Source organism: Micromys minutus (genome assembly GCF_963924665.1).
Source record: "Micromys minutus genome assembly, chromosome: 22".
Taxonomy (NCBI): Eukaryota; Metazoa; Chordata; class Mammalia; order Rodentia; family Muridae; genus Micromys; species Micromys minutus.
This window is the reverse complement of record NC_137957.1, coordinates 35,682,937-35,707,141: the sequence shown is the minus strand read 5'-3', so window position 1 is coordinate 35,707,141 and position 24,205 is coordinate 35,682,937. Positions and strand designations below refer to the sequence as shown.

Below are 24,205 nucleotides of genomic sequence, written 5' to 3'. Positions count from 1 at the left end.
ATAATCTTAGCTAATTTCCCGGTCTGCCTATCCTCTGGGGTATCCCTCTTGTTGTTCACTTGGGAGGCAATTTTAACTTCAAATCCTTCTATTCTCCGAGTCTTTGAATGTCTGATGCTGACTACTGAAAAGAGCCTTTTGATTTTCTGCATCCTCTGGTTCATTGGAGTATAAATCTGATAAGCTTCCCAATGGTAGTCCAGAATAGCAGATGAGGCTGACTCATTTGGGCCCTGGATTTCCTGACTTATCTTACCTAAACAAATTTGTAGGACACTCACTGGCAGCCTGGATACCACCCAACAGAGTCTGCCAAGAGAGGTGAAGAGAATCTCTACCTTGTACTGGGTTCCAGTCTGGTTGCCTGAAAGGAAAATCCTTCTCAGCCAATGAAGGGCCACTGACTGGTCTCATGTATTCCCCCAAAACAAGTTTCTAGGCTTCTTGTAGGATTCTCTCCCTCTTTGGGAGAGAGTCTGAAGTAGCCACTGACAGTTCACCTAAATTGGCCAGCATGTATAAAACACGCTGAAATGTCTATCAGAGGGACTGAATTCTGGGGCTTGAGAGAGGTCCTGCAGTTTTCAGTTACACAGATCAGTAGTGGAGAACAGAACATAAATTATCACAGATTGAGGACATGTTCTGCCTTTCCTATCCTGGAAGGGCCTCAGGGGAGGATCATGAAAGGGAAGTAAGGGTGTCTTGAAGCTGGCAGCCCAAGGGAGACCTGCTGTGCCTTTAAAAGAAGAGCAGGTTGGGAGGAGGCCTCCAAAATGGAGTCAGGAGGGGACTGGGAGTCAGAGTCAGAAACAGGAGAATGAACAGATGGTTGGGGTTGATCTGCATCAGGTGTGAGCCAGTGACACTGGAGTAGCTCTGGCGACACGTATCTTTGCCTGGCTGGTGTTACAGGTGTATAGGATGGCGGCACAACTTCTTTGACAGGGTTGCTTAGGACCAGAGGCCTAGACTTGCCCTGCCCCTTGGTTCTACTTACTTCCTCTGAAATAAAAATGATGGTGTTAGGGAAAAGCTCTGGTCAGTATTTTTTTATTTTTATTTTTTTTAAATCTGGGATTGGGACTCCTCCACCAGGAACCTCCAGGCCAGAATGTGGGATGCTGGTCCAGGTGTCCTGGCTTATTAAAGACCACACATTGCCCTTTGTGCATAAGAGAAAGCGGCCCTCAGCTGGCCAGCCCACCTGAAATGAAGACCAATCAAGGGTAGAAAAAGTAGTTAAATTTCCTGTATAGATCTGTTCTGTGGACTCCTGAGCTTTTTTTTCTGGAGACCCTTAAAATTAGCTTTCATCAGGTTCAGGGGGGGTTTCTGGGTAGAATTTTTGAGTCATGGTTTTAATTTCCTCAAAGACAATAAACAGCACAAGCAATCTACACAATACAAAAACAAACAAAAACAAAAAACCCCACAAAGTTCTACAGTCTGGTCCCAGAATCCTGACCTAACAGAGAGGGCAGTGTCCGGGAGGCCCCACTGACTTAGGTATTGGGAACCCACCTAGGCATTCCCAATTTCTAGGCCTTTCTGACAGCTTTCTCGGGTCACCAGGTACAGTCACATCCCAAGCCTCACCTTGTGCAGATCAGTCATCTAGAACCTACCAGAGGCCTCCCAAGCACTGGAACTGCCTGGGGGAAAACACTTATTACAGAGCAACCTCAAATGTACTTTACAGAGATTTTAGAGACAAAGAACACAAAAAGCTCACATCCTTGTTGGTGGTTGCAGGAGGAAGCAAGCAAGTAGTTAAACAGAAGCCAAGGGTATGAAGTTTGCTGGGGTATTTCTACCCCTTGCTTTTCGAACATGGTTAGGTATTTTCCCATGGAAGGGCTAGAAAAGGTGTGCGTGTGTGTGTGTGCGTGTGTGTGTGTTTCAGCTTAAAGCAAAAATGGCTCCAGCTGAAATAAGACGAAGAACCTTTGCCCTGTCACAAAAGAATAACACCAAACGTCTCTAGTTAATCCAAAATCCAGTATCCTCCCATGCTTCGCTGAGGCTCTGGCTTCAATTAGAAGTAGAAAGGAGGTGCATAACTTGGGAATGGAAAAGAAGTCCAACACAGTTAAGAAGGCCTCGGTTTCTTGGGTTCACACTGGCTTGGAGCTTAGTGGTGGAATCAGCCTTTCAGGCCAAGAGGCTCAGGGTCGACACACTAAGAGCGCTAGCAAACTTCCATCGTAGGCTGGAGCTCGGCTGAAGGTAACTCTGAAGCCAGTACCTCCAGCCTGGGGTGGGGACACTTCCAGGCGGGACACACTCAGCTTCTCCATCAGGACGCAGCCCTCCAAATTCCTAAGCAAGGTCCGGCGCCCAGAGGTCCAAGCGCTCAGCGGAAGAAGCTGAGGCACCAGCTTCCTGCCGCTTGTCTGTCACGCTAGCCCCGCTTCGGATTGGTCGAAGCCTCGGGCCGGCTCTCCTCCGGCCCCGCCCTCCCTGCAGATGGACAGGCCAAGGAGGCGGGGCTGCAGCGACTCCGCCCCCCGGCCACGGGCGGGCGGGCCCGCCCAGCTGTCAGTTACGGGGGCGGCCCGGCAGGCGGGCGCTCGCTGGCTACCTCCTCGCTGGCTCGTGCTCGCTGCCTCTCGCCGCCTGTAGGGAAGTCCGGGCCGCCAAAGCCGCGTCCACCGCTGCCTCTTCCCCGCCCTCCTCCCGGCTCGGCTGCCGGCCCTCGCGCCCTCCGGTCGTGAGTAACCCGCATAGGGTGCGGAGAGCCCCCGCGGCGGCGGCGGCGACCGGCCAAACCATGTTTCGGAGGATCTTGCAGAGGGTAAGAGTGAAACCGTCCTTCCGGCAGCACGTGAGCGCGAGCGTCCGAGCCCCGCCGCGGGCAGCCTGGGCAGGCGGGCAGGCGACGGGGGGGTCTCGGAGCTCCACTAGGCCCGGTGGCTGCGTGCGCCGAGGCCTGCTGGCCCTGCGGGAGCCGGGCTGCGGGTGGGGCGGGGCGCAGGCCGGAGCCCGGAGGCTCCAGGCCGGCTCCGGCGCGGGGTTGTCACCACGGGCTGGAGGGTGTGGTGCCCGCGCGTCCCTCCCCGCCGCCCGTCCGTGGGTGCTCGGCTGCGGGCGGCTGCGGGGCCCTTCCCTGCCCCAGCGTGCCTCCACTTCCCCACGACAAGCACCTGCCTCTCGCCGCTCTGCTTCCTGGACTCATCTGCCTGGTACAAGACGGTAATGGGAGACCCGGCCTAGTCCTGGGACTTGGGGACGCTTAACTGCCAAAGTCAGCGGAGAAGGAAGATATTACTCACTGTTGGAAACTTTCTTTTAAGAATTACAAGTGCATTTCCCTCTCCAAGACTCAGAACCTCATTTTACTTATTCAGGAATAAATGCACTCCAGTTTCGTTTTTACCAGGGCTAGCTCAATGTAAAATCTGGAAAAATCTTGAGGGTAAAAAGGTAAGAGCGTTGGAAAAGCCGTAGGTGTTTTGTTTAGGTACCAGTTCCTAGAATAACATAACTAAAATCTCTTCTAATAAGAGTTGCCTACTCAAGTTTTTGTTTTGGATAGCTTCCATTCGCTCCCTTCTGAGACTGGTTACTGTAAAGCGATGTTACCTAGAGAGTAGGAGAATTAGTTCAAAGGATGAGAACTTAATGAATGTGTAGTATTTAGTTAAAGAATGTGCCAAGGAGGGTTGAGTCAGCCTGTACACAGGAAGGGAAGATTCTGTTTTAGACGTCTTCTGTGAAACGTTGATGTCATCTGGTCATACATCAGAGTTAACTTCTGCCTCTCACCCTCTGTAGTGACATTTGAGTTTTTCTTCTAGTTTTCTTTTTGCAATGGTTTTGGTAGTGTTTTGAAATTTTGATAAAGCAGTAGTTTGGTAGCAAGCAAGGGCATCTATATATATATATACCCTTTACTCTCCCCATTGCTTGATTTGTTCAACAGCAAAGGCTTCTGTGTGTGATTGATTACTTGATTTGCTTAAGAGATTTTTATCAGTCCTGGAGGGAACTGATTACCTCATGCCTCAGACTGAGTATATATATATATGTGTGTGTGTGTGTTTGTGTGTGTGTATTATATATATATATATATATATACACATATATATATATATATATAAATGAATAAATATATATTTATTTGTCATAGTTACACAAAAGAAAAGGAGTTTGTGGTTTGCTTTAAAAACCAGTGTTTTCTGATTTGGAAGTTGCTTCTGGTGGCTACAGTTTGACTTTCAAAAAACATGGGTTGCTTTCCAGTTTTGAAGACCTGGGATTATGTGAAGGTCATTCTTAGTATTGTTTATCTGTTCTAGAAGTTTCTGTCAAAACTAAAACATGGTATTTACTGTGGTTATTGATGAGATATATTACTGAATCCTCATATTTAAATAAACAAGATTGACAAATGGGCTTCCCAGCCTTGGAACTAGAGATACTTGTGAGCAAGTCATTCTATCCTAAGGGTGGCCTTGTGCATTTGTCAATAGTTAAAGTCATCCATGGCTTCTATCGAGTAAGTGATAGAAGCATGACTTTTTATATTGTACCTGCTTTGAGGCAACCAAAACTGTCTCCAGACTTTACCAAGTGTTCTCTAGGGGCTAAATTGCCTCTGGTTGAGATCCACCATTATATATGTGTCTATGATATATGTATGTATGTATATATGTACATGATCTATGTATGGATATATCCATCAATAGAAAAGTTTGAAATGTCTTTTATAGTTAATGTTATCTTCTACAGTGTATATCTAAATGATATATATGTATATATGGATATATCTTTAATAGAAAAGTTTGAAATGTTTCCTATAGCTAATGTTTTCTTCTACAGTATATATGTTGAGCTCCCGTAGGATTCAGACGTAATGTTAGGAGCTATGAAGTGGTTTTTAATAAGATGTAGTCCTCCTTTTAGAACTCAGAACCTGGTTGGGGAGGGGAACATGGGGTAATTACAGTGCTGTGAACTGGAAGAACGAGGGGTGCCCTGGGAGCTACTTTGGAGGAGGGTGTTAGGCAGTTACGATAAGCTTCAGGAAGGAGGACATATTTATAGCTTGAGAGGGAAGGACATGTGAGGCTGAGGGAATAGCCTTTATAAAAGCATGGCATCATTAAAGGAGCAAGAGATCCTTGGGGGAGGTGAATGGTTAAGTTTGAGCAGTGAGACGGTTGGTATTCAGGGGTGGGAGATGAGGCTACTCTAGTGGGGAGTGACCAAACTATGAGAGGACCCTGTATCTCTCTGAAGGTGTTCAAGTTTGACTTGTCTGTGTGTCTATTTTGAATGCTTATTATTTAATATGGGTGTTTTCATGATGATAAGGCTTGTGATTTATGTTACTGATTTAGAACCTATAAAGTGTGTTTTTATTAACTCTACAGGTGGTTTTTGCTAACAGGTATAACATGAATCTTTAAATTTTATAAATCGCAGTCCTTTTACTTCCCTTACCCTTCTCAACAGTGGTATTAAGATACAAAACTGAGACTAAATACACTGATTTAGAGCTTTGCTTGAGCCATCTGCATGCTTCTAACTATATTTCACTTCTCCTAATATCCTGTTTTAGGTGATCTTTTATTTTGACTATTATAATTTTCTTCTGATTAGTCTACTGTAGATAACATTTGAAAAGAGGAAAAGGACATTGCACATATAATACATTATAATTTAGTCTTTGAACATTATTAATAAGTCCTTAGGATATTTCACAGAAATTTTATTCTTCCTCTTCTTGCATTAGCTTACTAAAACAAAGGTGTTAGTGAGGTTTAGAAAGGTCTGGAAAACAGTAATGGTGACTAAGATACTCTGATATCTATATAAGGAATATTTTGATTCAGGTACTAGCCTCATTACATTTCTATTGCTGTGGTAATCACCATGAACAAGGTAACTTATAAAAGAAGGTGTTTACTTTGTATCTTATGGCTGTAGAAGTTAGAGTCCATGATGGTGGAACAAAGGCATGACAGCAGGAACAGCTGAGAGCTCACATCTTAATGTACAATTTGGAGGCATAGAAGGAGACACTGAAAATGGCTTGAGTCTTCTGAAACCTCAAAACCTGCCCTCCATGCCCTATACCTTCCCCCAAAAGGCCATACTGCCTAGTCCTTCCCAAAAAGTTCTATCAATCAGGAGCTGAGTATTCAAACCTATAACTGTGGGGCACATTCTTATTCAAATCCTCATAGATTCTTTGAAAAATACTTGAACTTAAGGTTCTCAGTGGCCAGAAAGATGATCAGCATTTAATACATTAGGCAGTTTGCAAACATTATGTGATTTCTTTCTTAAAGAACATGGTATGATTTAGTAAGAGAGTATTGGGTTTTCTTTGGCTGATAAATATAAAATATTTCTGAGAAAGAATGTATTTAATTCGGAATGTAGAAATGGAAGGGCTGCTTTACTGGTCATTTTGTTTATCTCTGGTTTTACAGATCAGAAAGTAGAAAGTGAATGGGATGCCATGATTTATCAATGAAGTTAGTAGATTCCAAAGACTAGAGTCATATCAAAAATACTTATTTATTTATCAATTTGCATGTATGTATGTGTACCGTGTTCATACCCAGTGCCAGTGAAGGCCAAATGAAGTAGTGAGTGGCTCTCCTAGAGTTAGAGTTACTGACAGTTGTAAACTGCCATGTAGGTATAGCAACTGAGCCCTGGTCCTCTCAAGATCAGCAAGTGATCTTAGTTATTGAGCAATCTCTCTAGTTCCTATGACCAAATTTTACAAATTCCCAGTCTGGTCCCTTTTCCAAGAACTTTACTTCATTCTCCTTACTGATCATTTTGTGTGGTTAACACTGTGAAAGAGTCAGGAGAAATGTGAGACCCAATTTCTCTTTCAGGGACTGTCTTTGTGAAATGTTAAAGTAAATTATAGAGTCATTAAAGACTCTAATGTAGTACAGAGGAAAGGTCACCTTGAAAATACTGTCATTAGAGGGGGTTATGAAGAATGCTCATGATCAAGGAGAGAAAGTTTCATGGCAGGGGAGGCATTATGATGTAAGCAATGATTTAGACAGGATAGTATTTCTCTTTCCTGCTTTTATTCTTCTTTAGAATAATACCTTTTAACACTAAAACAGTAAGTAGCAGTACTTACTATGTGCTAGACACCCAAGATAGCAGTGAATAGGGACATAAGTTGCTTAAAACCAAGTGTCTTAGGGATAGAGGTGTATTTAAAGCAGAAAGGTACTAAGAGAGAAGCTTGTAAAGTAATATGAAAGAAACCCAACCTTGAGGGTTGATTGTCTGGGTCAGCTCTGTCCAGTGCAAACATGAGTCATTTTTAAGCGGAGAGTGGAAGTAGTCATATTTTTTAAAAAAGCAAAACAGGAGTTGAAAATATTCTTTTAAGCTAGTATACTTAAATATTTCTATTATGTGAGCCACCTAAAATTATTAAGACTTTGCATTTTTTGTTCTCAAGGCTTTGGAATATGCTGAACTCTAATGATATACCTTAACTGAGCTAACTGCATTTCAGCCATTCAGGGGTCTCATATAGTTAGGGTACTGTTTTGAAAAGAACAGGTAGTTGAATATCAGTATACTTCATTTTTAACTTTTTGTTTGGAACAAATTTTGAACTTTGAAAACGTTGTGAGAATAAAGAAATATGAAGAGCACCTTTATCTTCTTTACTTGTAGTGGTTTGAGAATGGCTTCCATACGCCAATCCTTTGGAATGTTTGGTAACTAGATGGTGGACTGTTTAGAAAGTACTGGAAGGTGTAGCCGTGGGGGTGTGACACGGGGGCTGGAATTTGAGGTGTCAAAAGTCGAAACCTGTCCCAGTTTCTTTGCCTCCACCTTGCTGCTAGCTGTGCTATCAGCTATTCCAGTGACATGCCTACATGCCTGCCCCGTGCCCTTACCTTGATGGCCATGAATGCACCCTCTAAAACTGTAAGCAAGTCCTGTATTAAATGCTTTTTTAAAAAAAGTTTGTCTTGATTGTGGTGTCTCTTCACAGCAATAGAATAGTAACTAAGACAACCTGTATCTGACTTTTGCTAATGTTTAACTTGACTTGCTTTTGCAGTTTGTTACTTCTCTTACTTCTTTCTCCTTTAGTTTTCTCCTCCTCTATTTTTCCCTCAAGTCTGTAGAGGCATGGTTTATCAGTGAAGAAAAGAAATCTACTCTTGTTATAGAACTGGAGTTAGATTTTGTTTTAATGGGTTAAAAAATTTAGTTGCCACATTACTCTGACCTCTTCTATTTAAGTTTTACACTTACTCATTTAGTGTGGTAGTATTATGTGTAGGCTGGAGGACAACTTGTGGGAATTGGCTTTCCCCTTCCACCCATGTGTTACAGGGATTGGACTCAGGTCGTCAGGGTTGGTGACAGTGGCTTTAACTACTGAGCCATCTTTGCTGGTGCTACTATGATTTATTTTAATCTGGGCTATCACCCCCACATATTAGTTGTGTTACTGTAGCAAAATAATTTATAAAGAGAAATTTAGTGAAAGAATCCAGAGTGGAGGGACATCTGGTGAGGCTTTAGCTTTGTGCTGTCCCATGGCTGTTACCTTCCTGTAGATCCTGTTTCCCTAACTTGGCTACCTTGTCAGGCCTCAGTGGGAGAGGATGTACCTAGTCTTGCAGAGACTTGATGTACCGCTCTCTCTCTCTCTCTCTCTCTCTCTCTCTCTCTCTCTCTCTTTGTGTGTGTGTGTGTGTGTGTGTGTGTGTGGTAATACCTCGATGGGGGCTCCCCTTTAAAGGAGAAGGGGAGAAAAGAATGGGGGGAAGAATCTGCATGAAGGGACACTGGGGGTGGCGGGGATGTCAAGTGAATAAATAAATTGATCTAATAATAAAACAGAGAATGTGAACTCTGAACCAGGACTTTGGGTACAGTCTTGACAACTTAGACAGCATCTCAAGTAAAATAAAAAGATGTGTGTTTGGTATTGTGAGGGGGGATAATACAAACCCTGATGTCAGCCTGCCTGTGTTGATATCCACCCTACACCTTAAGTGCATGGTTTAGGGAAGATTAACTGGACTTTCTGAAACTCTCTGTACATATTAGCTGTTGCTAAAATATTGTTTTGTTGTTATAATTATAAATTTTAATTTTTTAACGAACATTAAACAATTGTTTTGTCTTGTGGCATGGATATGCTTTGCCCCTACCAATTTTTTTTTTTTTTTTTTTGTGTTGGCATTGGGAGGCCTGGCTTTGGAGAGGTGATGAGGTAACAGGAGAAAGTCATAAATTGGTTAATGACTTTCTTAAGAGGTTAGGTTGGGCAAAGCTTGCAGGCCCAGGCAGGAGGACTGAGTTTAAGCTCAGCCTTGCTACCAAGTGAGTTAGAGGATAGCCCTGTGTTGTGTAGTTTATAGCAGAAACAGAAATAAAAAACAGGAACATGGAATTGGTTTTGCGTTCCATGGCTGTAGTGTTCTCATGTGGTCTTTCTGCAGACAGGTGGGCCCTTCTCTTGTTCTGTCACATGATGGAATAGCAGGGGCACTGACATTTTGTTCTTGTACTTACAGAATCTCAAGACAGATCCCAACCTCACTGTTTTTAATTAAAGTATTTAGTGTGTGTGTTATGAAGCATCACACCTGTGGAGGTAACTTTTGGGACTAAATTCTCTTTCTACCATGTAGTTTTCAGGATTGAACTCAGGTTATTGGCTTGGTTGCAGGCACACTTACTCTAGCCTTTGAGACATCTCTTTGCAACCCCAAACCTCCTTTAAAAACAAATTACCCCCCCAACAACCAAAAAAAAAAAAAAAAAAAAAAAAAAAAAAAAAAAAAACCAAAAGCCCCCAAACAATCAAAAAAACCCCAAATTACCCATACTCAAGTACATTAACAGAACATAGACTAAGATAGTATCTTTTAAAAAAAATTTTTAGATGAGCAGCCAGTCCATTGGCATTTGTGTAACATTCTGTTACACATTCACTCTTTGCCAGTAATTAACATACTTCCATCCTCTGCATCAGCTCCTGCTTCCTGACCTGCTTGGATTCCAGTCCTGACTTCCTTTGGTGATAAACAGCAATGTGGAAATGCAAGCTGAATACCTCTTCCCCCAATCTTGTTTCTTGGTCATGGTGTTTTATGCAGAAATAGAAACCCTGAGTAAGACAGTGAGATTCTGGGGTTTTTAAAAAATTAATTAATAATAAGACCTACCACTTAAATGTATTTTGGCACAGAATGTTTTTTTTTTTTTTTTAAATTAGAGTTTCTATTGTTTCATCAAAAACACCATGACCAAAACATAAATTGGTGAAAAGGGATTTATCTGACTTATACTTCTATTGAAGGAAGTCAGGACAAGAGCTCAAACAGGGCAGGATCCTGGAAGGCAGGAGCATTGCAGAAGCCATGGAATGATGCTGCTTATTGACTAGTTCATCTTAGTTTGCTCAGCCTGCTTTCTTATAGAACCCAGGACCAGAGATGGCACCACCCACCATGAGCAGGGCCCTTCCTTATTGATCATTAGTTGAAAAAATGCCTTGCAGCTGGAGGCATTTCCTCAACGGACGCTCTTTTCTCTGATAACTCCAGCTTGTGTCAAGTTGACACACAAAACCAGCCAGTACAATTGACCCCTTGTCAACTTGACACACAAACACATCACTATTAAGCCTTAACCCTTACTTTCTTACTCATCCTCAAGATCTAAATAACTTGAAAAGTCACAGTCTTTACAAATTCTTACATTATAAAATTTCAATTCTTTTTAAATATTCAATCTTTTTTAAAATTCAAAGTCTTTTTTAATTTAAAGTCTCTTAACTGTGGGCTCCACTAAAATACTTTCTTCCTTCAACAGGGAAAAATATCAGGGTACTGTCATAATCAAAAGCAAAATCAGACTCTTAACTCCTAATGTCTGGGATCCACCCATGATCTTCTGGCATCCTCCAAGTGCTTGGGTCACTTCTCCAGCTCAGCCCTTTGTAGCACACACCTTGTCTTCTAGGATCCAGCTGCCTGTTCTCCACTGCTGCTGCTGTTCTTAGTGGTCATCCCATGGCACTGGCATCTCCAAAACACTGCAGTCTTCAGCTGCAACTAGGCTTCACCAATAGCCTCTCATAGGCTCTCTTCATGATGCCAAGCCTCAACTTCTTTGAATGACCCCTTCAGTCCTGGACCATCAATTTGAACTGAGGTTGCACCTTCACCAATGGCCTTCCATGGCCTCTCACGGTGCAGAGCCTCAGCAGCTCTTCAGGACCCCTTCATGCTTTCAAAACCAGTACCACTCTTACCCATTACCAAATCCAGCCATACCATGAGGTATGAGATACCTTAGCTATCTCTGGAACACAACTCTCAAAGAAACACTTCCCAGAGGATTTCACCTCAATGATGCTGGTCTCTCCTTTTTTTTTTCCCTCAGGCAATGTTTTACTTCATGAGTTTGTCACTCACCCCCTCATTGGTTCACTAGTCCCAATATGAGAAAGGACTCAGCCACCCACAATAATGTTATTAATAGGAATGTGGATCAGTTTCACAAAGAAGCCAATGAATCCCATGGTAGCAAATCATGATAAGCTGTGGCCATGGCGATCTTCTGGAATTCTTTTCTATCAGGTTTGGTACATCTTTTAACCAGCCAAATTGAGTCTTTTATAAACTGCCGACTTTGCTCAACAAACTGCATTTTCTGATCCATGTTTGTGGGATGGCGGTTTGAGAGGGTCTGCTAGTTTCTTCTTTATCACTGCTAATTTCTTAGCTCTAGCTAACCAGTATCAGTTGTTCCAGTAATGCAAAGGCTCCCTTTAGTAGTTCTGTTCATGTTAATCACAACTGATTTTTCAGCTCCAGTTAACCAAAACCACAGAATCTTCACAATTGAAACAACATGGTCCTGATAAGAGTCTTTAATCTTTCTTTTGAAATTTCACAAGCCAGGCCTCCATCATTTGCACTGTTCTCAACATTATTTTCCAAGCTCCTACAGAACATCCCACAGAGCTCTTAACACCTAATGACTTTCTAGCCTAAAGTTCCAAAGTTCTTACACAGCCCTCCCCAAAACATGGTCAGGTTGTCCCATGAATACCCCACTCCTGGTACCAATTTCTGTCTTAGTTATGGTTTTATTGCTGTGAACAGATACCATGACCAAGGCAAGTCTTATAAAGGACAACATTTTAATTGGGCTGGCTTACAGATGCAGAGGTTCAGTCCAACATCATCAAGGAGCATGGTAGCATCCAGGCAGGTATTGTGTAGGAGGAGCTGAGAGTTCTACATCTTCTGAAAGCTGCTAGTGGAAGACTTACTTCCAGGCAGCTAGGGTGAGAGTCTTAAGCCCACACCCACAGTGGCACACCTACTCCAACAGGGCCACACATTCTAATCCTGCCACTCCTTGGGCTGAGCATATACAAATCACAATACCCACTTTATAGCCTAGGGTTATTTGGAACTCACCATGATGTGCAAAGTAGCTTCAAATTCCCAGCAACTCCTGGCTGGGATTCCCAGCAACTTTTGAGTCCTGGGATTATAGTTGTGAGACCTCACACTGGGTGCTAAATTTATTTTAAACAATAAATTTATACTTTTCATTTTGAGAATGATAGGAATCAAGAAAATTTGAAAAGTTCAAAAAAAATTAGACTTAGTATAGGGATGTGATACACAGCATTTTTTTTAATATCTAAATTTTTTATTGTCCCCAAATTGTTCTTGTGATCAGGGTCTTGTTTCTGGAGCTAGGAAATTGAGATCTCATTCATCAGCCTGCTGCACGGTTCCCTTCTCAGACACATAGATGCCATCCAAACACTTTCTGATATCCTTGTTTTTAACTGTTGTGGCTTGCTGAATCAGAGCCGCTGAATTTGAAACAAGTTCAATATCATTTCCTTCAAGGATTAATTCAACCTTCTGGACTTGAGAGACTGAACAAGCAACACCTGTCCTCATCCGAACCCTGCAGATGTATTTTTCACCCAAGAAATTCCGGATTTCAAGCAAAGACCCATTCTCCTGAATAATGACGTTGATGGGGCAGTGAGCATCCACAGACCTCATCTTGTAACAGAAGCTCAGTGTAACATCCTTGATCATGTTCTGAACATGACTGCACATGGTTCTGACAGTGGCCAGCTCCTTTCTGTTACCCCACCATTTGTCAACAGGGAGCCTCTTCTTTTTCTTCCCAAGAAGACTCAGCTCTACATTGATGAGATTGAAGTCCCTCTGCAGAGTTCCCCTGGGGCCCTTCACAATGACTGTGCACCCCTTCAGAGTGATGTCAACATTTTCTAGAATGTCGACCATCTGATTGCTAAGAATGGTCTTCATTCTCGCAGTAGATGGGGCCGATACAGAGCATATTTAATATTTAAAACACAAACATTGAAGCCAAGTGGAATCTCAGCCCTACTTATTATAATGTTTGCAATTTTCATTTTCTTTGGGGAGTCACAACTTTGCTTCTACTTTGTTTCAGGGATTGTACTCAGGTCAGCAAGCTGGCAGCAAGCATCTTTAACAACTGGATTATCTCTCTAGCCCTGTATCTGGGATCCTAACAACTAAGCTAGCTTCTCCAAAATAAGGAAGAACCATGATTTTTGCTGACCATTTTCAAATCCACAACATAGAATTTTTGGTTTGTTATGTATAAAAATTTTGAGATGTTTTGCTCTTTGTTTTCACCTTTGTTAAGAAAAGGCAGCTGTCTTCAGAAAAGCAAGGATTCAGTGAGAAAATGTGATAACTCATAGAAGATTATTGTCATAGCACCTGCCACATAGTAAGTTTCAGAAGATATGGGCCCCAGTACAGCTTTCTATGGTGTCCAACAGGGGTGTGACACTACCTCTCCATTTAGGGTAGAGACACACTTCCAGTTCCCCAGAATTAAGGCTGTGAATGACTCCTAACTTCTCTCCTCTTCCTTCTCCTCGCCTCCTCTCCCCTCTCCTCCCCTTATTTTTTGGGTCTGTCATAGCAAACCAAAGCAGCATACATTTTGTTACTGGCTGATGGGAGGATACAGAGAAGTATCCTTTTGCTTCAGTGTGAGGGACTGATGTGAAGGACTGTCCCAGCTTCAGAACTTAGGACTATGCTCCAGCTGCCACTGCAGATCTGTCACTGTTCAGTACTGTTCAGCCTCTCCCTTTACCCAGTCATACTTCTTCCCTGGTGTACACAGGTGTTGCCCTTGAGATCATGTCCTGATAAAGTTCTTGCATGTAGAGTTCACTCCAAGTGCATCTCCTTGGGAACGGGAATTATGACAGCCACCTACAATTTTAGTAGATATTGATTTTATGAGTTTGTGTTCTATTTTTTGCATTTCATCTTCTCTTTTTTTGAATTGGAGATACTAAGGATTAAACCCAGGGCATCATGTAATTGAAAAAGGTGTCCACTGAGCATCCCACTCTTATGTTGAAACTGACAGTCTATGTATCTTTCATACAGGTGTCTATAGCCAGTAGATTAGAATATGTTAGGTTATAAAGTATTGCATAATAGTTTTCAGTTCCACAAGCTAAGCTTTGAGTAGATGCATGCATGCCATATTCTAAAAAAATTTTTTTTTTGTGTGTACACATGTGCATATGCATGGGTGCCGTGGTATGCATGTATAGGTCAGAGAACAACTTGTAGTTGTTGGTTCTCATCTTCCATAACATTATGTAGATCTTAAGTATTGAACTTAGGTAGTTAGGTTTGGTGTTAAGTACATTTACTCTCTTGAGTCATCTTGCTGGCTTCTTTAATCTTTTATCAGTGTATGTAAGCAGGTGTTAGAGTCTGGAAACAATTGAAAGTATGAATTTCCTTCTTCAGCTCAGCGAGTGCAGAGACTTGGCGGCTGAAGCAGTAATGGGACCCTCTGCCCCTAGCCACTGGAGGAAGCTCCCAAAATATGTCAGAAGCTTTAGGCTTGGCTCCTCCAACAACTGCCCAGCCAGGCTTTAAGAGAATATTTTTCCCTCTGATAGGCAGGAGTGGTGGAAACTGAACTCTGCTTCTCCTGAGGAATAGAGGAGTGTCCAGGGTTGGGCTCCTGGCTGTAGCAGAGAGCTACAAAATGACTTTTGGCTTTCCTTCCATTTTTTTCCTGTACTGGCCCCTGTAGCAGTTGTGGCTCTGTAGCTCTAGAAGGTCCAAATTTATGGTAGTATCAGGGTGCCTGCCAGGCCTTGTTTGGTTGAATGTGGGAATGCAAATGTGAAAAAGTAGGATCAAACAGGAAAGAATAGTCAAACATGATGGGGGAGGGAAAGAACTCTGAGTTGTCCCAGAGTTGCTAAAAATTCACAAGCAGGTGCTGTGATTTTTGTCTCTGCAGAGGTAGAGAGACTTGTTAGAAAGTTCTGGACTGTTCTTGGTTGCTACAATGACTTTTGCAGGCTGTCTGTTGTTTCCTTGAGGAGGGAGAAAGAGGGGAAGAGGGAGAGGTAGAAGAGAGAAGGAGAGGGGAGAGAGAGAGAGGAGGGAGGGAGAGAGGGAAGGGGAGGGGAGAAGGGATTGTACATGCATACAGGTAGGCTTTTTGTGGTTGCTGGGACTGACATTTACCAGCACTCTCTTCTCTCTAGTTCCTTTGCCCTCAGTACTGCAGCCTGCTAGTCATCAGAAAACTCTGTATGGGAACACACACACACACACACACACACACACACACACACACATTGTCTCTCTTCTTGGTTGTTATACTATTAGCTGAAACAAATTGCATGGACAGTATAGAATTAATGTGAGAAATGCTTACTACAGAAAAGAGTGACAAGGACATTAAAACACAGATGAGACTCTCGGGTTTGTATTTTAAGTATATCTACAGAGAACTATAAATAAAGTACATAGTAGAATTTAAAGAATGGAAGTGTCTCTTTAAAAAAAATATGTGCCTAAGTGTTTTGCCTACATATATGTTTGTGCAGCAAATGCATGTGTGGTTATTGTGAAGGCTAAAAGAAATCATCAGGTCCTATGCAAATGGAATTAAAAGATGGTTTTGAGCTGCCATGTCAGCCCTCTTGAAGTGGAGCCAGTACTCTTAACCACTGAGACATCTCTCCACCCCTGGAAGTATTTCTTACCTGAAGGGAGAGAGTCAGGTTTTATTTTTTATGTCATTTGACTTAGAAAGACTAATTTCACCATCGTTTGCACTTAAAAAATTTTACTCCGATATATATCAACTGAAAACTTTACGTAAAGAAATTTATAGTACTTGGGAAGCTGAGGCAGGAGTATCATAAATTTAAGGCCAATCTGGACTATGCAGTGAGATCTGCCTCAAAAAGGAACAAAAGAAAATCCTTAAACCAAGAACCAAACCAAAACAATAAAAACAGCTTTTACCGAATATTAGAGCTGATTTTTATCTTGAGTTTTATTGTAACCCAGGAAAACAGAACAAATTTTTTTCTTCATTACTTTATATATTCACTTTACAACTCAATCACATCCCCCTTCCTACCTGCCCCTCCAACAGTCCCTTGCCTCTCCCCTCCCTCTTCCTCATCTCTGAGAACGGGGAGCCCCCTCACCACACCAACACACCCTTGTGCATCAAGTCACTGTAGGACTGGGCACATCCTCTCCCATTGAGGTTAGACAAAGTAGCCCAATTAGGGAAACAGGATCCACAGGCAGGTAACAGAGTCAGGGATAGTCCTTACTCCAGTTGTTTGGGACTCCCATAAAGACCAAGCTGTGCATCTGCTACACATGGACAGGGGTGGGCCAAGGTCCAACCCATGTATGCTCTTTGGTTGGTAGTGATTCAGTTTCTGGGAGCCCCCAAGGGTAGAACAAATAATTCTTAATTATTAAATTTTGGATAAGAATTTTTATACTAACTTTTTAGTGCTGATCACTTACTTTGTTTTTCTATTTTAAGAGAACTCATGAATTTTTAACATAGAGTACTTAAGAGTACTTCTAGATTCATAGTGAAACTGGGCAAGAGTGAGAGGTTCTCCCATGTGCACTGTTTTCATTACCATCACTCCTGTGTAGCTGTACCTTTAATAATGACCTTAGTATAGACTGTGTTTTGTTTCTCTACCATCCATGGTTGCCTCTACATTTTACCTGTTCCCAGTGGTGCTGCGTTGAATCCTGGTATATTGAGGATTCTTGGTTTTTTTTGATTCAAGCTGGTCTGGAACTCTGGGTTCCTCTGCCTTGTGAGTGTTAGGATTATAGGCATGAGCCACTGTACCTGTCCTGTTTATATTTGGTTAGAGTCCTTGAGAGTCTTTTTATGTATAAAGATGTTATTAACTCACCTAACCAAATATAGCTCCCCGCTCCTGGGATGGCAATGAATGGAGGTGAATGAAAGTTTTGGTTTTGGTTATGATAAATTTCAGGCAATCTGGAAAATTCATTGTGTGATTCTTAGGAAGCCCTAATAATGTAGGTGTGGTAGTATATAATGTAAAATTCTCTTTAATAGGCCAAGTGGGAAGATGACAGTTTGAACTGAGGCAGTGTAGTGACCAAGTAGCTAAGGAAAGGCAGATAGACTCCATATTCATGGAGGCATTTGAATTAGCTTGTTGATTAGATGTGAGAGTTAAGGGAGAAAGGGGAAACTGCTAAGGATGATGGCTTGGATTTGCCAGGATTAGTGGGATAGCTTGTAGTCTGAGATAAGGAATGCAGATGGGGGAAAGATTTGCCAGAAAAGACAATAAATTTGGTTTTAATGAGGTGCATTATTTTTCGTGATGTATGATCTTAATTATAGCCCAGGATGGCCTGAGACTCACTGTGTGATCTGTCCTGGCCTTGAATTTGTGGCAGTCCTTTTGCTCTACCTTTCAGATGCTGGAATTACACATGTGAGCCATTTTAATATCCAGCTGAGAGCTGACTTAGAAGTGCTCGAAAGGCACTCAGATGGAGACACTTAGACGGACAGGAAAATATGAATTTGAAGGATAGCTGTGGTCTGGATTAGATTCTGGTTTTAATAAGTGAAATCACCCGAAGCATATATAATGAGCTATGTAGGTAAGTGTGGAAGCTGCCTGCAAACTCTTGTGCTGCTTTACATGGAAAGAATGAATCCAGATTGGCCCACTAAATGTTTGCTTCTTTGGTGGTGGGAGGGTCCAGCTACAGTGACTTATCCTTCTTAAAAGGACTATATCTGCATGCCCCACATTCATGGATTCATAAAAACTTCACTGGGGTAGAAGGCCCTTGAATTTTGGTTGGATTTATTTTTATCCTTTGATATGCATATTTGTTACCAACAAGTTCAGAGTGATTATTTCCTCCTGCTCACTTGGCCCAGTCAGCATGATGTTATTAATATGTGGACCAGTGTGAAATTTTGTGGAAGAGACAGATGATCAAAATCCCTAAATTATGATACAAGGCAGGAGAGTTAATGTATCCTTGAGGTAAAACTGTAAAAGTAGACTGTTGGCCTTACCAACTGAAAGCATATTGCTTATTTCTGATTGTTCTTATGGACAAGTACCTAGAAAAGGGCATTTGCTAGATCAGTACCTGTATACCATGTGTTAGGAGGCATGCTAATCAAGGAAGGATACCTCAGCTACAAATTGGAGTTACTGCTTGATTAAGTTTTCAGTAGTCAACTGTCATTTTCCATGATCCATCTGTCTCCTGCACTGGCCAGATAGGAGAGTTAAAGGGAGATGTGGTGGGAACCACCATCTCTGCATCTTTTAAGTCTTTGATGCTGATAGTAATTTCTGCAATTCTTCCAGAGATTTGATATCATCTTTGATTTACTATTTTTCCTAACAATTCCAGGAGCTTCTATTTTGGCTTTCCAACCACAGTAGCTCTCACTCTACAGGTCAGGGAAGCAATGTGGAAACTCTGCCAACTTGAGACTATATCATCCCAATTATATATTCTGGGACTGGGAAATAACTACAGGGTGAGTTGAGGACCCACTAGACCTGTGAGTTGGACCTCAGCCAAAACTTCATTAATCACCTCAACTCCACAAATCCCTACTTTAATTGGAGGGCTATAATGCTTCTTGGCATCTCCTGGAATCAGCGGTGTCAATTATGAACTAGTACCCAATAAACCCCAGAAAGTCTGAGCTTCCTTGCTCACAGTATACAGTTACCCTTTTTCAATGGGTTCTTGGTCTGCAAACTGGCTCAAGTCTGGAAATTGATTCATGGGGCAAGATTCTGCTCTTACCATGATCTAGTGTAGCCATTTTTTTTTTCAGTTGCTTGAGAATTTTTCTTTGTTGTTTATACAGATCAAACAGAAATACGGTAGACTTCTTACCTATTTTGTGCCTGGAAACACCATGACTGATTAACCAGTACCAAAGGTCCGTATGTGTCATGCCACCATAAAATTCTCTTTGCTGTGTTACCCATTACAGGTCAGGCCATTGTGGACACTGCTTTGCCTATGCTACCCACTCCAAAAACTATGATCACCTTGCCTGGTCAACCCTGTCCTATCACCTGACCTCTGCTACTCCAGGACCTATTTAAGCCCATGACATTTAGTTCATCCAACCGAACAGCAGGGTGATGATAAAGCTCTTCACATGTGCTGGTGCCTCTCTTGATATTGGCTTTCTCATGAAGTTGTGTTATTCAAAATGTACCTTTTTACTTTATCCCTATGTGTCAAGCATTTGCCTCTTAATAATAGAAAGGGAGTCAAAACAGCTACATGGTATACTACCGATGATGTATTTAATCTTGTCTTAGAGTTTTTATTGCTGTGAAGAGACACTATGACCATAACAACTCTCGAAAAGGAAAACATTTTATGTGCTGCCTTACTGGTTCAGAGGTTTAGTTTATTATCATCATGGCAGGAAACATGGCAGCAAACAGGTAGACGTGTGTGGCTAGAAGATCTACATCTACATGTGTTGGCAGCAGGAAGAGAAAGAGAGAGACACTAGGCCTGGATTGGACATTTGAAACTTCAAATCCTGTCGCCAGGGACACACTTCCTCCAACAAGGCCACAGAAATCTAACAAGGCCACACCTCTTAATCCTTTCAAATGATGCCAGTCTTACAGTGCATAAGAGTGAACTTATGTGGGGACCATTTCCATTCAAACTACCACACGGTGTATAGTAGCGGTCTTTTCAAGCTTTTTGAATTTGTGAAATATTTTCAGTTTTTTCTCTTTTATTGACTTCTTTTGTTTTCTATTTCTTGATTTCTTTCCTCCTCCCAATCTCAACCCTTTTTGAGTCAGGGTTTTACTATGTAGCTCTGGCTGGCCTGTGTATGCACAGTAGGATGGAATTGAAGCCGCAGAGATCTGTTTGCCTTTGCCTCCAGTGTGTTGGTATTAGAGGCATGTACCACTGTGCCTAACCTAATTAGTTTTTATGGTGGAATGATGAAGAAATATAAGTAGCAAGATTCTTGCTAAAAGTTACATTTTCTAAGAGATTCTTATGCTATTTAATTTATATTTTTAAAGATTTACTTATTTTATGTGTGGGAGTGTTTTATTTGCATATATATGTGTGCACTATGTGTGTCTGGTGTTTGAGGGTGTCAGAGTTAGTATCCAGTCTCCTGAAACTAGTTACAAGCAGCGGTGAGCTGCCATGTGGCTGCTTGGAATTATACCTGGGTCCTGTGAAGGAGCAGAAGCCTTGAGCTATAGGTTTCTGTTCTTTATAGAACACTCAGCCTCAGATGTTTTGCTACAGCCCAGGTTACTAATTTGTTTATGAAGATGGCCATCATGGCTTAGTCAGCCCCTAAAGATTCTAAATTTAACCCATCATAAACTTCAACATATTATTAAATTTTCAGCATATTATTTGAACCATAGTAATATCTGTGTTTTTCTAAGATTTTTTTTTTCAAAATTGAAAATGTATTTTGAGCATGCTTACCATTTTGTGAGGTTAGTCTTTCATTAACTTGACTTTTGTGGGTTTAATTGGTTCTTTAAGATGATACGGGTTGTGAATTTGCTGAATTCATGTTTTCCGCATGATCAACAGTGTTGTATTTACCATTTCAGTCAGTTTCTTTGCTTCTAAAGTAGGCGAGACCTTACCTAGGCAGTTCTGCATCAGGCAGTTCTGTTTCTTTGCTAGTAATTTAGACTGTAATGTGACTTAAAGATTTCCCACTCAAGAACTTGCTTTTCTCTGTTTGATATTCTCTAATGTAGAATCATGTGCAGAGTTAGGGTTATTGTATGGGGACCTAGGAAAGTGTGACTCAGGATCACCAGCTAATAGAAAAGCTTTTCTTACTTATCTATGAAATATCTGTACCATATACCCACATACCACTAGATGTTTGTCTCACTTCTGTCAACTTTGTTATTCAATGAAGATTTTCAGCTGCGTTTGGAAGCTGAAGCTATTGTTTTTTTTTTTTTTTTTTTTTTTTACAATAACCACCAATCTACACAGCAGTCAGAGAAAGAGTCTTCACAGAATCTTGATCATTTTCTCTGGGTGTAGAGTGATATTGCAGTGGCAATAATATGCTATATATTGAAACTACAAACGTGTTCAAAGAGGTTAAGACAAAGGAAGACTTTTGATGTTCGCAGCCTTTGCTCTCTAATGCCAGCGACGCTTCTCCCTTGCTGAGCTCCAGCCGAAGGAGAAGGGGGTAAGTAAGGAGGTGCCCATAACATGACTCTTACAAAGCAGACAGCCCGCAAATCTACTAAAAGCAGCCAGGAAACAACTGGCTACAAAAGCTGCTTGCAAGAGTGTGCCCTCTACTGGAGGGGTGAAGAAACATCGTTACAGGCCTGGCACTGTAGCATTCTGTGAGATCAGACGCTATCAGAAGTCCACTGAACTTCTGATTTGCAAGCTCCCTTTCAGTGTCTGGTGCGAGAAATTGCTCAGGACTTCAAAACAGATCTGCGCTTCCAAAGTGCAGCTATTGGTTGGCCTTTTTGAAGATACCAACCTGTGTGCTATCCATGCCAAACAAGTAACAATTATGCCAAAAGTTATTCAACTAGCACACCACATATGTGGAGAACATGCTTAAGAGTCCACTAATAGGGGAAACATTTCATTCTCAATTTTTTTTCTCCCTCTTTTTCCTGTTATCAGTCGTTCTGAATGTTAGGTATTTTTCCCATGGGGTCAAAGGTACCTAAGTATATGATTGTGAATGGAAATATAGGGAACAGAATCAGGTATTAGCAGTTTTCCCATGTTCATTTGTGTGTGAATTTTTAATATAATTGCAAGATGTAAAGCATTAATGCAAGCAAAATGTTTCAGTGAACACATTCCAACAGTTCAACTTTATAACAATTTTAAATAAACCTGAAAAAATTTTGGACAATGCCAGCATTTGGGTTTTTTTTTTTAATGAGTAAATTTCTTATTGACAGCAACTAAATGGTGTTTGTAGCATTTTCATTATCCAGTAGATTCCATCCATCTACTACACTTTCTAACTGAGATGTCCTACATGCAAGTACTTGTTTTTAATGTCTGTCTTCTGAGCTGTTCCTGTAAGTTTGCTATTAAAATACATTAAAGTCTTAAAATAAAGGAAGAATTTTAAAGGCAAAAGCACTAGGAAGATTACATAAGATATTTTGAAATAAGAATTACTGGCTACAAAGATTAGTAACAAATATAATTTCAGTCCAAGATGCTGGGCAGATGCTCATGCAGAAGTTTTTTTTTTTTTTTTTTTTTGTATGCATAAAGCTGTGCTGATCTTTGTGTAAAGTAGTGGTTCTTGAAAACTTTCGTGAGTTAACACTAATTGTGTGAGAAATTTTCTTTAATCTCACAGCTTTATTTTGATTCTGGTGACTTTCTCATAGCAGTGCTAGTGTGATTCTGACTTGTAGATTATATATGTCTATTTTGCAGTGCTTGGACCTTAAACATGCTTACCCAATCACTCCACTGCTAAGGTCTAGATAAAATATTAAGGACTAGATCATACGCTAAAGCCCAGGTATAATGTTAAGGCCTAGGTAACTGTTACCTGGCTAGTCTGCCATTTTGTGATGTTACTAATATTATAAGGAAACTTTTTTACATGTTGTTTCTGCTTTTATTAGGAAACTTTCTCATGCCCAGGTTGATTACATATTCTGTTATGTTGTGTGCCCTTGGAAATCAGTCACCAGAGAAGTCAGTAGAACTGTTTTGTTTAGTTACCTACAATAGGCTTGGATCCAAACCAACCACCCAGTAGTACTTCCTGTGTCTGTATATAAACTTTTACAATATTTGCCTTTATAAGCTGTCCCTGGAATAGATCCCAATGTAAGAGGGATAGCTTCATCAATATAAGAAACTATTTAGAGTAAGACTTCCATTTTGAATAGGGGTCGAGTAATATTTAAGTTCCCAAGTTCTCTGGGAACGGATATCCTACTTGGCAGAAAGAGACATATATGTAGGTAATAGACATCCTGGTTGGCAAGTTAAAACATGAATGTTAGACAAGTGTGTCTTCCTGGTTGACAAGACAAGACATGAATATTAGACAAGGCAAGTCTTCTGTCACAGTTGAGTACCCCAACCAATGGGTACAGGATAAGTGTACAGCAAAGACATGTTTCTAAGGAAATCCCCTATCCCTAAATCCTGATTGGTGTAATAACTTGGCACAAGTGTTTGTGAATTTTAGGCTTAAAAACCCTGTAGAATCTTAATTCAGTGTCATGGTTCAGCTCCCAAGTCTGATTTGTGGTTCTGATTGATCAGTCCTGAGGCCTGTACTCAATAACCTACTCCTGTCTGACTAAGATTATGTGGGTTATGAAGTGACTGCTGGACCCCAATCCTACCATTGATTGAGATCTTCAGTCCAGATTATCTAAATTTCATTAAGTAAACAACTAGGCTGAAATAAATCAACATTTTGTTTCATAGAAAACCTCTGATCTAACCTTTCAGGACAGTAGTTTCTTTTAAGTATTATGTACAGTAGATAATGATGACAGCCCTGCTTCTTTTTGGCCAACAAAATGCTGATTTTTGTTTTGTTCTTGTTTTTCAAGATTGTTTAATGAAAGCAGTTTTGCAGGGACTAATGCTGTATTATCTTAGTTTTTAGTAATACCATCCAATTGTATATTATTCACAATCTAGGATATTCTGTGTATTCTAGTTGCTATTTGTTTATCATAAGTGGTTTTGTTTCCTAGTTGCAGTTATTGATGTGATGTTATTTATAAGAACTGTGTGGTTGAGCC

At 41.1% G+C, this 24,205-nt stretch overlaps 2 protein-coding genes and 1 pseudogene across 3 annotated transcripts in view; 1 reads left to right on the top strand and 2 right to left on the bottom strand.

Moving 5' to 3' along the window:
- The first annotated feature begins 2,638 nt into the window (after positions 1–2,638).
- The window catches only part of EEA1 (early endosome antigen 1), a 116,097-nt gene continuing 94,530 nt past the window's right edge, over positions 2,639–24,205 (top strand). Inside the window, exon 1 of the mRNA XM_080935041.1 lies at positions 2,639–2,797. Coding sequence (XP_080791167.1) covers positions 2,774–2,797 — 24 coding nt within the window. The 5' untranslated portion in view covers positions 2,639–2,773. The remainder of the gene's footprint in view (positions 2,798–24,205) is intronic.
- LOC308434837 (protein transport protein Sec61 subunit gamma-like) lies at positions 11,483–11,691 on the bottom strand (annotated as a pseudogene). The gene has a single exon. The product of its transcript is annotated as a protein transport protein Sec61 subunit gamma-like (transcript).
- On the bottom strand, positions 12,759–13,337 carry LOC308435315 (large ribosomal subunit protein uL6-like; the record flags this gene model as incomplete). The annotated part of the gene is made up of 1 exon (XM_080935985.1): positions 12,759–13,337. The coding sequence occupies one exon, from the start codon at positions 13,335–13,337 to the stop codon at positions 12,759–12,761; it is 579 nt and encodes a 192-aa protein (XP_080792111.1).